This window comes from Quercus lobata, chromosome 8 (assembly GCF_001633185.2).
Source record: "Quercus lobata isolate SW786 chromosome 8, ValleyOak3.0 Primary Assembly, whole genome shotgun sequence".
In the NCBI taxonomy this organism is placed as follows: domain Eukaryota; kingdom Viridiplantae; phylum Streptophyta; class Magnoliopsida; order Fagales; family Fagaceae; genus Quercus; species Quercus lobata.
Window position 1 is genome coordinate 23,540,475 of NC_044911.1, and position 15,872 is coordinate 23,556,346.

Sequence of the window (15,872 nt, forward strand, 5' to 3'; positions counted from 1 at the left end):
CATAGGTGCGTTTGGCTCTTCATCTCGTTCTATACATAAGAAAACTTTCTTCCCTGTTTAATTTTTAACCCTATAGGAACATATGGGTAGATTCGCTAAACTAGCTGATACCCTTAAAGGTATGGCTGCCTTTAGGGTGAAGTATAGGATTCCCGACAATGTTGAACTCCAACATTGCGAATTAGGGATGGAAATTCCCATGGGCAGGGTGACTAGGGATTTCCTTATTAATTTTAGGTTATCCCCAACTCAATGCTCTCCCAACCTCTTTAGGGTCCTCGATAGTGTGGATATGATAAATTGAAAAATGGGGACCAACCTTACTTGGCATGACGTAAACTGGGTATACAATAGTGAAAGGGGAAAAGACACAGGTTATTACTTTAAGTGTAAAGTTCCCTTGGTTAGGTTGATTTCCTGTATACCTGAGTTGAATAAGGGCATAGACAAAGATTTCCTCATCGTCTTAGGTGGATGGCACGATGGTTTGTATTGCCCTACCCAAGATGGGGAACCAGATGGGGTTCTCGAGGTCTTTAGACTAATTTAAGGCATCCATCTTCACATAATCTATTGTTTTTAACTTCCAATAAATAATTCTATGACTTATGGTTTCTTTATTTTTTTCAGACGAATTCCACACTGCTTCGAACAAAAGTTTGGTGAACTTTTCAGACCTCAACCGAATTCTCAAGTCATAAATTTTTCTCTATCAAGACAAGCAACTTCAGGTGGTGCATGTGATCCTTGGATATATGCCTATCTCCAATCGTTTCCAAAGTCTTAAAAACGTGATTAGAGCAAAGGAACCAAGGCTAGCCTTAATCGATGTGGCTATTCTTGAATTTTTGACTAAGCCTCCTCCTTCCGGTACTCAGGATGCCCAACTGCTAGCTCTGCTTGTAGCCAAATTGCTCTATTCCCATGAGCAAGCTATTTTTTTAATGAAGAGCCAGAGGAGTGCACACCTGAACCTACCCAGGAGGATTTGGACAAAGACTTTGAAATCTTTTATCGCGAAGACCCCGAAAACTCCCCTACCCCTACTCACCATCATCTTGCCACCGCTCAAGTTAGCATCAGTCAAGAAGCAACCAACATCCCAAAAGCCATGGTTCTAGAGGAAAAGACTCTTGACCTACTGGCACTACTCACTACCCACGTTGGGGGTAACTCTCCCGTGGTGCCCAAAAATCCTCGGCTACCAACCCTTGCCCTAGCTCAGGCTATCAAAAAAAAAAGGAAAAAGGGAAAAGCAACTGAAGGCTCCAAAGAGGGAGAAATTCCTTAGCCTGTGTAACAACCCCCCACCAAAGAGCCCAAAACCACAAGGGCTTATCAAAAGAAAGGTGTCATTGCTAGAACTAGCAAAGGCACCGAAGGGGAGCAACGTCCAAAACCCACCATCTGGAACCCCGTAATTGTCCTTAGCTCGGGAGATCCTGTGACTTCCAAGGCATCCTTGAGGGATCCCCAGAAAGGAAGATTTGGGTTGGTCTCGGAGTGCCTGGAGAAGGCTCTCCTACTTCTCAAGGACATGGAAGAGCTTTAGGGGTTAAGGAAACGTGAAGTATTCCTTTCACTGAAGAAGGACCTTGCCAAGGTTAGATTCTATCCTCTTTACCTTGTTATCACTTTATGCTTGACCTCATTTGATCAATCATTAATGTTATTGTGGTTTTATTTTATTTTATTTTATTTTAAAAAGGTTGTGCAAGCATATTTTGTTGCCGTGGGTAGATGTGCCCTATCCAAATCCTGAGAGGTAGAGGGCAAGCTCACCCAATTGGAAAAAGCCCCAGCTGATGCTGAGAAGAGGCTTAAAGACACCCTTTTTCACTTAGCTGAAGTTGAAAAAGGGCGCAAAAACGCTGAAGCTACCCTGGTAGGGTTTGAAAAGTAGGCCGAGGAGTTGCAAGTCTCCTTGAAAAAATCTGAAACGCAACTAGCCTTGGCCATGGAGAAGACAAAGTAGTAGCAAAAACAACTTAAGGATAAAGATGCTGAGAAGGCAAAGGTTGAGCAGGCCGCCTACAATGCTGGGAAGACTAAAACCCAGAGTTTAACTGCTCAACTCAGGGATGTAGCTCGGGCTTTTTGTGTAGAATTTTAGAGCAAAGCCCTTAACATTGTAGGAGTAATGGCAGATTCTGACTTAAGGGGGACTAACAAGGTGTACTGTCCCCCTACTCTTCGCCTTGCTCCAAGCATTGCTTTTCCTCTTCCAAACCCAAGCCTTGCCTCTTCGATGCCTTAATCAACCATCACTTCGGCCACCAAGCTTGCCTCTGGGAAAGACAAAGAACAGTCAGCTTCCACTCCCGTAATGGAGTTAGAATCCGAGGAGGTTGTTGAAGTTTAGCAATTGAAGAGGAAAAAGAAAGACAAAGAGAAAGAGGTCGTTGCTTGACTTCTTCAGACATAGAATATAGACCAGTCTTGATAAGGGTTAGGTTTAGGCAATGCCCTCTTTTGTAATCTGTACGTGAGCTTGAATGAATATATTCCATTTTTGTTTCCCTCCCATTTGCATTTACTTTCTTATATTATTAAGTATTTCCTCGTATTCTTCTGATATAAGCATATGACTTGAAATATATTAAATTTCTTTAAACTCAATTTCAACTTTTAAACATATCCCCTTATCTCATATAAACCTTTACTTAAAACGCTTGGGATTTAACCTTATTTGCCCTAAGATTAAGTTTGCCCAACCGTTGAGTCTATCTTGGACTTTCAAAGCAGAGGGTCCAATAAGACTAAAAATCATTTGGCTCTTAGTCTCTGTTTCACCTAAAAATTAATTTACTTAAGGCCTGTGATCCGAAGAGTCAAACAAGACTGAGGCCTCGTTCAACACTTAAGCAAGACCGAGGTTCTGTTTAACACTTAAGCAATTTTCATACAATAGTTAATTTACCCAAGGCATGTGACCCAAGGAGTCGAACAAGAACGAGGTTCTGTTTAACACTTAAGCAATTTTCATACAATAGTTAATTTACCCAAAGCATGTAACTCGAGGAGTCAAACAAGACCGAGGTTCTGTTTAACACTTAAGCAATTTTCATACAATAGTTAATTTACCCAAGGCATGTGACCCGAAGAGTCAAACAAGACCAAGGTTCTGTTTAACACTTAACCAATTTTCATACAAGAGTTAATTTACCCAAGGCATGTGACCCGAGGAGTCGAACAAGACCAAGATTCTATTTAACACTTAGTATTAAATTGAATTCCAAAAAAATCTGCTTGTAAATTAAAAGAAGAGACTAATCAACAAAACAGATGGAAATCATGTAAAACTTGTATTAATAATAATACCTACGCAGATTATTTACATTCCATGGATGCGGAACTACATTCTCATTCAAGTCCTCTAAATAATATGCCCCAATGCCTGCCACTGAGGTTGTCCTATACGGGTCTTCCCAATTAGGGCCTAGCTTTCCCTATGATGGGTTCTTCGTTATCCCCACTATTTTCCTTAAGACTAAATCTCCAGGTGCCAATGGCCTTACCTTAATTTTTTTATTGTACCCTTGCCTAAGTTTTTGCTGATAATGTGCCATCTTCACCATAGCCACTTCTCTTCTTTCGTTGATTAATTCTAGGCTCGTTAAAAGTAGATGGTCATTCTCCTCTACACTAAATTGGTCAGTTCTCAAGGTCGGGAAGCTTGTTTCAAGGGGTATAACCACTTTGGATACATAAGTCATTGAAAATGGGGTTTTCCCTATTGATCTTCGGGGTGCAGTGCAATATGTCCATAACACATGGGGTAATTCATCTACCCATCTTCCTTTCGCATTATCTAACCTTTTCTTCAACCTAGATACTATGGCCTTATTATTTGCTTCTGCCTGTCCATTTCCCTATGGGTAGGCTGGAGTAGAATATCTATTCCGGATACCTAACTCCCCACAATACCTTCTAAAGTCTTTACTATCAAACTAGAGCCCATTGTCCGAGATCAGCATATGAGGAATCTTGAATCTGGTAACAATGCTCCTCCAAACGAACCTATATGCATCTACGTCCTTGATATTGAAAATAGGCTCGGCCTCCACGCACTTTGTGAAGTAATCAATACTGACGTGGAGCCATCTTCTATTACCCGTAGCTTTTTGGAAATGCCCCACTATGTCCAAGCCCTAATGGGAAAATGGCCAAGGACTAGTGAATGGATTCAAAACCCCTCCCAGTTGATGGATATTTGGAGCATACGTCTGGCACTAATCACACTTCCAAACATACTCCTGTGTAGCTTTCTGCATACTTGGCTACCAATATCCCTAGGTGAGGGCTTTATGGGATAAAGATCTCACTCTAGTATAACTTTCTTAACTTCCCTAGTGCAACTCCTCCAACAGGGGATCCACAGCTTTTGGGTGAACATAGAGAAGATACAGTCTCGAATGCGAGCGTTAATACAACTTTTGCTCCCCAGACAGCCAATATCATATGGCCTTCCTACGTATATTTTCTGCCTCACCTTTATCTTTGGGCAAATAACCTTGCTTTAAGAACGAAACCAAAGGGTCCATCCAACTCGGCCTAACCTGTATGCTATGCACCTTGATCGGAGACTGATCATCATGACTAGGAGCTACCATATCTTCCATAATTATAACTCGAGGTAGGCCTGTTCCCAAAAAGTTAGCCAGCATAGCCAACGAATCTGCATGGGAGTTCTACCCCCTTAGGATTTGCCTTAAAACAAAACTTTTAAAACAATACCGAGCACACTTAACTTTAATGAGATATCCTTGCATTCGTTAATCCTTGGCCTCAAATTCTCCATTGACTTGCCCAACCACTAAGCGTGAATCCGAATATATCTCTATAGCTTTTCCTCAAAGTTTGCTAACCATTGCCATCCTGGCCAATAAAGCTTCATACTTGGCTTCATTGTTTGTAGCTAGGAAGCCTAAACGCATGAATTTCTCCACTATCAACTTCTTGGGAGTTACCAACACAATCCCCACTCTAGAGCCTTTTTGGTTTGCTGCTCTGTCTGTGTATACCTCCCAGATTGCAATGGAAGAAGCCGAGGCCACCAAAACTCTCGGCCCTAGCCTTTTGTCTCCCCCAACATCCTCGGTAAACTCTGCAACGAAGTCCTCCAGGACTTGCCCCTTCACAGCTGTTCGAGGGAAATACTTAATATCAAAAGACTCGAGCATGGTCCCTCATTTAGCAATCCTACCCGTATAATCAGACTTTCGTAACAATGCTTGCAATGGGAGATGGGTGAGTACTACCACAGTGTGCGCTTAGAAATAATGAGGAAGCTCTCTTGTAGCATGTATAATAGCTAACACTGCTTTCTCCAAAGGTAAGTAATGGCCTTTGCCTCCTGCAAGGACTTATTAACATAATAGACAGGCTTCTATACTCCGTTCTCCGTCCTAACTAGTACCAAACTTACTGCATGACCTGTGACTGCTATGTAAGTATATAATACTTCCTCCTTCTCAAGTCGCAAGAGAATAGGAGGATGTGACAAGTATTGCTTCAACTCTTCAAAGGCTGCTACACATTCCTCGGTCCACTCAAAGTTCTTCCACTTATGAAGGAGCTAGAAGAACAGTTAACATTGATCGACTAATCAAGAAATGAACTTATTCAATGCAACTGTCATCCTTGTCAACTTTTGTACTTCCTTAGGGTTCCAAGGAGGATGCAAGTCATTAATGGCACTGATCTAGTCAGGATTAACTTCTATTCCTTGGTGCGTAATCATGTAACCCAAGAATTTTCCTGAGCTGACTCCAAAAGAACACTTAGACGCTTTTAAACATAGTTTGTGTTTCCTCAGTACCAAGAATATGTCCTTTAGGTCTTTCAAGTGCTCCGAGACTTGCTTGCTTTTTACCACCATATCATCAATGTAAGCCTCCACATTCTACGTTTCGAACATTCATGTCACCATTCTTTGATATGTAGCCCCAGTATTCTTCAATCAAAGGGCATCATCCAATAATGATAATTACCCGTGGGAGCTCAGAAGGTGGTCTTTTGTTGGTCGGACAACACTAGTGATATTTGGTGATATCCCTGAAAAGCATCCAAGAAGCTCATCCGAGGATGTCCAACGGTTGCATCCACCAATTGGTCAATTCGAGGAACAGGGAATGGATCTTTTGGGCAAACTTTATTCAGATTCATAAAATCCACACACACATGCCACTTCTCGTTTTTCTTCTTCACCACCACAGTATTAGCCAACCATTCAAGATAAAAAAACTTCCTTAATTGCCCCCGCCTGCTTAAGCTTATTCACTTCTTCCTTTACTGCCTCAACATGCTCTTTCAAAGAACGTTGGGGTGGTTGTCTCCTCGGCACAGCACCGAGGCTTACATTCAACCGATGGCATATAAACTCAGGGTCAATTCCCGGGGCATCATAAGTACTCCATGCAAATACATCTACATTTCTCCTTAAAAACTCCAACAATTCTTTTTTCTCCATAGGGGGTAATTTAGCCCTAACTTGAAAGTATCTTTCTTCATCCTGATCGATCATAACCCTTTCCAACTCATCACATAGTAACTCTTACGACTCGGTCCCAAGTTCAACCTCGGGACCAGTTAATTGCTTTGGGACCTACTCTATCCCCATTAGAGCTTGATCCGGGAAGTGCTGCTCAACAACAGCCACCAAACATTGTCTAGCCACTATCTGGCTCTCGACTAGCTCCCTAACTCATCCTTGCATAGGATACTTAACCTTCAAGTGCAGGGTAGATGACACTACCCTCATAGCGTAAAGCCATGGTCTTACCAAAATAGCAGTATACGGGGAATAAGCTTCCACCACAATAAAGTTAACTTCTACCTCCTCATCCCTAGCTTGCATAGGTAGTTTAATCATTCCACGGGGGATTACCATTCTTCCATCAAATCCGACTTAAGGCAACTCATATTCCTCCAGATCCTCAAGTTTGAGATTCAACCCCTTATACAAATCCGAGTACATGATCTCAGCCCCACTTCCTTGGTCCACAAAGACTTTCTCACATTATATTCGGTGATCCGAATGGTCACCACTAAGGCATCATCATGGTGTTGGAATGTTCCCCCTTTATCCTCCTCTAAGAAACCTAGTGTTGGTACTGCCATCACTTTGGCCCTTTTAGACATTTGAGACAGATCCCCCAATTTTGAATTTGAAGCTACAGACATAACTCCCGAACATGAACTAGCATTGCCCCTAGGCGTAGCAAACACATTAATCGTACCCAGGGCTAGTCGAGGAACTCTGTCTCTTTGATATGCATCCTCAGGTCGTCCTACTTGCCCCCCTAGCTGATGCAAGAATTGCTTTAACTTCCTAGCCTTCACCAACTGACCCAAGTGGTCACGCAAGGTTCTACAATCCTCATTTGTATGTCCTCTATCTTGATGATAGTGGTAGTAAAGACTCATATTTCGCTTGGATGGGTCTCTACCCATCTTATTTGGCCATTTAAAGTATGGTTCATTCTTTATCTTTTCGAGATTTAATAAATTGGCTCCTTAAACACCGAGTTGATCATTTGCGCGCTTGTTCCTGATGATTGATTGGAAAAATCCCTCTTAGGTTAGTTATGATTGTATCCTCTTGCCAGAAGATCCCTTTTTTCTGGGAAGACTTTGACCTTTCCCTTTCCTTGGATCTGATCTTCCTTGACCCATTTGTGCTTATCAATGCGATCCATGAGTTGGGGCATACTACGGGCAGGTTTCTTTGTCAACGATTTCCTCAAATCATGCTCTGGGGGAAGTCCTACCTTGAAAGTCCTTATAGCTACATCTTCAAAATCACCATCTATCTCATTGAACACCTCCCAATACCTATTGGAATAAGTCTTCAAAGTCTCCCTTTCCCTCATGACCATGGATAATAAGGAATCTGAGGGCCTTAGGACTCTGCTGCACGTCACAAATCTTACTCCAAATGCTTTTGTAAGTTCCTCTAAAGATTTTATAGAGCCTTCCTCCAGCTCGTCAAACCATCTCATGGCAACAGGCTCGAGGCTAGAGGAGAAGAAGACCTTGCACATAAGAGCCTCATTCATTGAATGGATAGCCATCCTCTGATTGAAGTGGCTTACATGTTCCACAGGGTTGGTTCTCCCATTATAAATATTAAACGTAAGTTGTGCAAAATGATCAGGAAGTTTTGCTCTGTCAATTCTCCTTGTAAAAGATGACTTTGAAATTTGACGAAGAGCCTTACTCATTGCATCATTCCCCATATTCCTAGAGGGTGATCTCTCTCCTCGCTTTCTCCTTTATTTCTCTAGCCTATCAAGGCATGATGATGCAGAGAAAGGTTCGCTAAGGGGTGTCCTTGACCTTCGTCTATAGGTTCGGTCCCCTTCCTCATCAGATCCTTCACTTGATGGAGGTGTTGGATCATTTCTGTCGCTCTCCTAATGATGCAATTTTCTGCACAAGTGGTCAATCTCCAATTTTAGATTCCGTGTTTCCTACTCATGTGAAGCATGGCCTCCAATTCTAGAGTGGCTCTTATAGGTCTGCCCCGTATACAGAGTTTCCACCCTAACACTTGGGGTGGGATTATGCTTTCTGTCTCTCCTTCTTTCTAGGTTAATAAAGTGGTCATTTTGTTGAGAACCCATTGACTCTTCCCTGTCATGCTTTGGGTTGGCCATAACTTAGGAAGAATGAACTGCAAATGAACTTTCCACAGATGGCGCCAATTGTTGGTACTAGGAAATTGACGACCTAAGCCCACCAAAAACAGTGATGCCTTACTCGTCAACTCAAGCCCACACAATAGAATTTTTAAAGAGAGTGGGAAAAAAGTTCAAGCGTAATTCTGGGACTAAGTTCTGGTCTAATCCGAGGAACTAGAAGCTCTAGATGAATGATTAGGAATGACAATGGGTTGAGGTCGGGTCAGGTTGGGTTTCTTTATGCCCGAACCCGACCTATGGGCTTGTACTCATTACCTGAACCCAGCCTGTTTAATTAACAGTTATTTTTTTTTTAATTTTTTTGTTGCACCCAAACCCGCCTCGTCAAGCCCCGGCCCAAAATCACAAACCTAGAAATCAAAACAAACCCAAAATCACAAACGACAAAATATGTATGTAATTTTCTTCGCAATCACAACATATTCTTGGCAATTTTCTTGCCATCCAAACGGATGCCAAGATCTAACAAACCAATTTGTACAAAAAATTCAACAAATTACAAATCCCAAAAATTTTGCAAACCCAGAAATAAAATTAGCAAATCTGAAAATCCCACCAACAAAACACCAAAAAAACCCAACAAATTTGGCTTAAAAAAAAAAAAAACCTAAACCCAAAATTTGCTCACAAAACACACGAAAAGAAAAAAAAATCCAAACCACACCGATTGTGGATCTATAACGGGTGAGGGGTGGTTCATGGTGGATTTGTAACAAGCGAGGTGCTTGATTGCTTGATTGTGGCTGGGCTTGTTAGCGACGATTTTCTTGGATCTTGTTTTCTGGGCTTGGTTTTAGCTGTGGTGGCTTGGGTGAGTTGCCAGTTGTGTGGTGCTTGATCGCTTAAGGGAATGCTTGAGGGAAGGCGGTGACAGCTTAGTTCGGTGACAAGATTGAGAGTGAGTGAGAATGGGAGAGGAGAGTGGGTAGCTGGTGAGTGATTGAATGTGTATTGTGAAATGAGAGAGGGTTAGTTTTAGGGTTTATAATTATGTGTGTGTATGTGTGTGTGTATATATATATATATAGAAGGGTTTTTTTTTGTAATTGTATTAACTTATAATTAACCGGGTTAGGTCGGGTCCGGGTTTTTACCAAAACCTAAACTCGACCCAGACCCACTTCAGGTTTTTTTTTTTAAAAAACCCAAACCCGACCCTATTCTTTATCGGCCGAGTAAAACTCAACCCATTAGGGTTAGGCCGGGTCGAGCACCCGCGGGTTGGGTAGCAATTGCCATCCCTATGAATGATACAAATTCTACATCAAACCCTCACTGTTCATCCTGTAGTTTATTTTTACACTTAGAGAAAAATTGCCCCCCCCTAAACTGGGAAGTTCCCCTATCTTATATATCCTTCCTCTTGGCATCCTAACCCTCCACCTGTATGCCTCAGGGCTTTCCTTAGGTCACTTGTCCCATCAGAGCTCTGATGAAGGTGGTAGAAGGGGCTTCTAACTGTGAAACTATTGCTCATGTGTCATTTCTTCATTTAATGTAGCTGATAAGATTGTTGTAGTGTATTCAATGTGGTGGGGAAATGTATACTCTTTACCGGAAGCTTCCTCCCACCACCTTGGCCCTCCTTCCCTCTGATCCTTTCTCCTCCAAATGGGTCCTCTCGTAATGCCATCTTTAATCCTTTTCCCTTCTCGGATCGGTGAAGTCCTTGGGTTAGATATATTTTTGCGGGTGGAACCATGCGATACTTCATTTTACATTCTCTTTGGTCCTCGGACGCTTTACACTTATCATTTAAACTTCAACAAATTTAAATTCTCTTCAAACTAAAAGTCTATTAAAAAAAAAATCTAAACTTTAATCCAAAAAAGAAAAAAGAAAAAGGAAAACCACGTTTTCTTTTTAAACAACAATTCAAGTTTTCTTTCTAAAAAAATATATATATATTTTGACTTCTACTCCAACTAAAAGTCTATTATCAACATTTTAAGAACAACTAATTAGTAAATTAATTTATATTATTTGTTATGATATATTTCCTCAAATTAAGGGATAACATTTAAAAACTATTTAATTTAATAAAACTAAAAGTCTACATCAAAATTTTCTAATCTTAAAAACAGCACAACTCACGTTTTTGTTTTTGTTTTTTTCCCTCAAGTTGCATCATTTAATATTTTATTAGGATATTAAGCTATATGATTCTTGACTAAGGGATTATAAGATTTAACAATAATTTAATTTAGATAAAACTTTATCATCTAAGTTTTTAAAATATAAATTCTACTCCAACTAATAGTTTATTATCAAAATTTTCAAAACTTATACACACACACACACACACACAAAGCTATGACTTTTTGATATAATTACTCTTAACCAATAAAGTCATCCCTATAATTATATCCCACACAATACCACCCCACGTTCTTATATTTTTTTTTTCACTTTTTTTTCCCTAGATACAACTTACACTTATATTTGAATCTAATAAATTCATCTTACTTATTATTCTTTACTTCTGAATTTGCACAAAGGATATTATGCCAAATGAAGTTTATTATAAAGAAGCAAAACAATGAACACCTATTTAAGTTCTTGGTTATCTTATGTAAGTTTTTTATTATTATTTTTATTCTCAAATTTTGAAATTTTTGTGTATGTTTTGATTATTGTATTTAATTTGTGAGTGTGTTGATTTTTTTAATTAGACTATCACTAGGAAAAAAACTGTATTAAGGAACTATTTTGTTTTTTATTTTATTTTTTATTTTATTTGTATTGGCTAGGGCATAGATTAAATATAATTAAAATAGAAATAATTAAACTCATTCCATATCTCATATTAAGAAATTAACCAAAGTACAAAGAGAATTTTAAAATATAAAAATAGATAAACACTAATAAAGTCTAAACTTTAAACCATTAGCACTTAAAAGTAAAATTTTTTATAATTAAAATTACTTACTTATTTTAGAATTTATTATTACTATTATTTAATAATTTTTTTTTAGTTATTTTTTTTTTTAAAAAGCTTACATTTGAATTTTCATTGAGTCATTGCACGGGAATAAAACTATTAATAATATAACTAAAGTTACCTTCAGAAAAAGAAAATCAAGCAATATTGAAAAAAGTAGGTGTCACACATGTAAAATATCATTGTATGCAACGCCACATATATATTTATTATATCTCTAACTAAGATTATCATATTGACGAGTACTAATATTTTGGTAGATACTTGGTCATCGGTTTGGACAAGGGAAAGAAAGTAAGAAAATTAAATTTTCAGAAAAAAAAGTAGGAAAATTTCGTAAAACCCCAGAAATGAGAAATCTCACATTCATGGACTGGTTTCAGTTCCGACTTTCAGGTTTTAATAGCTACATGGTTGGTTAGGTGATAACTAGAAAACAAGGACACATACCAAACTGGGTGCGAGTGGAAGAAAAAGACCTTAAACAGAAAGCAAAGCAAGCAACTAGCTCCTTTTATTTCTCAGTTTCTCTTTACCACCTTTCTTTATCAAAAATTTTTTCTTTTACCTTTCCCTTTTGCTTGACTTTCAATCACACTCCTAAGCTTCAGAATACCACAACTAGAAGGAAGGAGAAAAAAAAAAAAAAAAAAAATCCTCGTGTAATAAAGCGGGGCACAATGAAACAAATCTCTTTAGCCAGGATAAAGCAATGAACTTTATCCTAGAAATTCTAGTCCAAGCAACAGGTGTACTGTGGATTTAATACAAAGAGCAAGGGCACTATGGTCATGTAAAGTGATAAAGTAACACAAGGCCCATAGAACAGAGAACAGACCCTACAGTCACAGAGTTACATTTAGCTAAAGACAAGCAGCATTTCGTCACTCTCCATTAAACCCTCTTTATCTCTTTTTTCTCTGTGTCTTTGTCTATGTGCAATCTTGTACCTCTCACTCTCAGTAACCAAGAAGTAAAACAAAGATCTGCTTCATCGTCATCCAATGGTCAATAGTTTCATGGCCCAAATACAGTGACAAAATAGCAAAAAATAGAAGGTAAAAAAATGGAATCAGAAAGACCCTATCGCACTACAAGCACCAATAGTAGCAGCAATAGTAGCACCACAAGCGAGCTCTTCATTTGCTTCACTTCACGACTCTCTTCTTCTTCTTCCATGAAGCTCTCCTCCAAATCTATTCTCAGTCCAGGCCGTACTAGAGAACCATCTCAAATCTCTCTCTCCTCCTCTCTAAGCCGAAGACTAAGAAGCAACGGTAGCATGAAGGGAGGCCAAGCCTCGCCAATGTTCCCAACTGGGGCTAAGAAAAGAGGCTGTGCTTTTGAAAACCCAGAGCCCTCTTCACCCAAAGTCACCTGTATTGGCCAGGTGAGAGTCAAAACCAAGAAGCAAGGGAAAAAGTTGAGAACTAGATCGAAAAGAAGAGGGGAAGCGAGCTTTCGAAGAGTGGAGCAGCAAAATACAAGTCTTAATGTTACACAACAAGAGGTTAACGTTCAGAATAATAGTCAGTTTCAAAGCCAACAGCTTTTACAACAACAACAACAACAGCAGCAGCAGCAGCAGCAGCATGAGTGTTCGCCGCATAGGAATCAAAGGTGGGTGCATTTACCAGTGACAATATGTGAAGGTTTGAGGGCTTTTGGTGCTGAGTTTAATTGTTTCCTGCCGTGTCGGTCTTCGTGTATGAGGGAAAAGGAAGAGAAAGCTGAGAGATCGGAGGGTGGTGGAAATGGGAGTTCTTGTGGAGCGGTGTTTGCGAGGTGGTTGGTGGCGATGCAAGAAAATGAAGGGAAAGGTGGGAGGGAGATAGAGTTGGTGGTGGGAGAAGAAGAAAGCGAGACAGAGAGTGTGAGGATAAAGAGTAGGAGGGAGATTTTTGAAGGGATTGAGATTAAGGAAGAGAGGATTGAGGAGGAAGACCAAGAGGAAGGGAGAGTTAGTATTTGTGTTCCGCCCAAGAATGCTTTGTTGCTCATGAGGTGTAGATCTGACCCTGTTAAAATGGCGGCTCTGGCTAATCGGTTTTGGGAGTCTCCGGTTCATGGCGAAGATGAAGATAAAGATGAGGATAATGAAAATGTGGAACACGAAGAAGGAGAAGAACAACAACTACAACATAGGGATTTGGAAGAAAGGCAAAGTAAAGTTGAGGTGGATGAGGTTTCTGATAGTCAAGAGCATGGATACCCAGAAGAAAAGGCAAACTTGGTTGTAGAAGAAGAAGAAGAAGCAGAAAAAATAGTAGTGGAAGAAAACCCAGAGCTTCAACAGCACCCAGAAGAGCAAGAAAACCATGAAGAAGAAAAATTACAAGTAAAAGAAGAGTTGTTTGAGGAGGTGAACCAGCCAGTACCAGAACCAGAACTAAAACAAGAACCAGAGGCTCTTGTAGATCCCGAGGTTTTTGAACATAATGTAGTACTTCAAGAAATTGAGGATGTCCAAGAAAATGAAGCAGAGGCAGAACATGAAGAAGAAGATGAAGAAGAAGCAAGCTTTTCCTCTCCTACTTTAGTTTCCATACATTCCGAGCAAGAATCAGAAGCACAAGCACTAGAAGAAGAAGAAGAGGAAGAAGCAAAGGTTGAGGCTTTAGCCGAGGATGAAGATAAAGAAGAGTCACTGTCTGGGACGCCTTGGGAAAACGAAGAGACAGTGACCCATGAAAGATTCGAACCCCAAGAAAAAGAAGAAGAAGAATACGACCCGAATACCCACGAGAAGGAGCCGGGTATGGAAGAGTCAGAGTTCCGAGAAAGTCAACAACGAAAGCCTGAGAGAGAAAGAGAAAGCTCAGTGTTACCAGATTGCTTGCTTCTAATGATGTGTGAGCCAAAGCTTTCCATGGAGGTATCCAAAGAAACCTGGGTTTGCAGTACCGACTTCATCCGATGGCTCCCAGAGAGACCCATCAAGAAAACCAACGGCGGGGATGGAAAAGACCCCAAAAAAAGAGTGAGCAGCACCGCCACCGAGGACAACTCTAAAAATCCTGCGCCACCTACGCACACGGCGGCGCCGCACCACTTGCTACTTCAGCCGCCGCGTTCTTCGTGTTCTTTTCCAGCTGCGGTGGCGGCTCCGGGAGCAGGAGTGTCGATGGCGACTATGATAGAGCAGAAGCTGGTGGGGGCAAAGGGGTACGAGCCGTTTGTGTTGACACGCTGTAAGTCGGAGCCGATGAGGTCTTCGGCTAAGTTGATGCCGGAGCCTTGTTTTTGGAAGAATAGGAAGCTGGAGCCGCACCGCCCGGCTACGCTTGGAGTCGGCGCGGCTGGGGTTGGGTTCTGAGCTGAGCTCTGACCAAGGTAATTATTAGAATCTGGTAAAATAAAAAAATAAAAAGTGTGACAAATGGTTAGTGGTTTTAGTTTTACTTTTACTGTAGGGTTTGCAGGACAGGTGTAGCTTTTTACTGCTCCCGTATGTTTGTACATCTTTGTTTATTGATTTCCAAGCAATTATTATTATTATTATTATTATTTTTTTTTTCCCTTTAATTAATTTTGTGTTATAAATAAGTTACAATTAATTATAAAATTTACTGTGGACTGTGAAGCATGTGTGAGTATGATGATTGAGTAGAGTCTATGTTACGTGTAGGGCCCGCAAGGGGTCACCGTTTTAGATGGGTGTGCTGGTGGGACAGTTGGATGTTTGGATTGTGGTAGTTTGCTTAATAAGCTCGTTACGTGTCTCATGAAAATAATTTTAGTAGTTTGGTATATGGTCTTATCAGTCACTTTCCTAATCTCATGTTGTGTAATGTTGGAGCAAACGAATAGTATGTGAATTAACCAGTGATGAATGTGTTAATAATAATGGTTATGATTGCGATGGAGGGAGGACATTTAGAATAAAGGACATTCTTTTTTTTTTTTTTTTTTTTGTCTAATCATCTTGACTAGAATAAGAAACATTCATGTTCATGTTCTATTATTGTCACTTCGACAGTGATCAAATTGAGCTAGAATCAAAAATTATTGAAGTATGGTTGTAGAATCAAATCGTGCTTGGCAAATGTTTAACAAATTAACAAATGAAAAATGAAATTTAAAAAATAGACAAATTGGTGTAGAGTCCAGACCAGAGCGCATGGGTAGTCTGCAGTGCACTAATCAATTTCCAATGCAGCATAAGTTAGTGGGCTCGACTGGACTATCTTTTACAGAGATTTCAGCCTTTCCAGTGTTTTTATATA

General features: G+C 40.1%; 3 protein-coding genes across 3 annotated transcripts; 1 reads left to right on the forward strand and 2 right to left on the reverse strand.

Annotated features, from left to right (window-relative positions):
• Positions 1–6,951: 6,951 nt before the first annotated feature.
• LOC115956631 lies at positions 6,952–7,455 on the reverse strand. The gene has a single exon (XM_031074949.1). It carries the CDS (start codon positions 7,453–7,455, stop codon positions 6,952–6,954), a length of 504 nt encoding a protein of 167 aa, XP_030930809.1.
• A 128-nt stretch (positions 7,456–7,583) lies between these two features.
• On the reverse strand, positions 7,584–8,240 carry LOC115956632. The gene has a single exon (XM_031074950.1). It carries the CDS (start codon positions 8,238–8,240, stop codon positions 7,584–7,586), a length of 657 nt encoding a protein of 218 aa, XP_030930810.1.
• A 4,151-nt stretch (positions 8,241–12,391) lies between these two features.
• LOC115955934 (probable serine/threonine-protein kinase kinX) lies at positions 12,392–15,147 on the forward strand. Its single transcript, XM_031074348.1, has one exon. The coding sequence runs from the start codon at positions 12,713–12,715 to the stop codon at positions 14,960–14,962; it is 2,250 nt and encodes a 749-aa protein (XP_030930208.1). The 5' UTR covers positions 12,392–12,712; the 3' UTR covers positions 14,963–15,147.
• Positions 15,148–15,872: the final 725 nt, after the last annotated feature.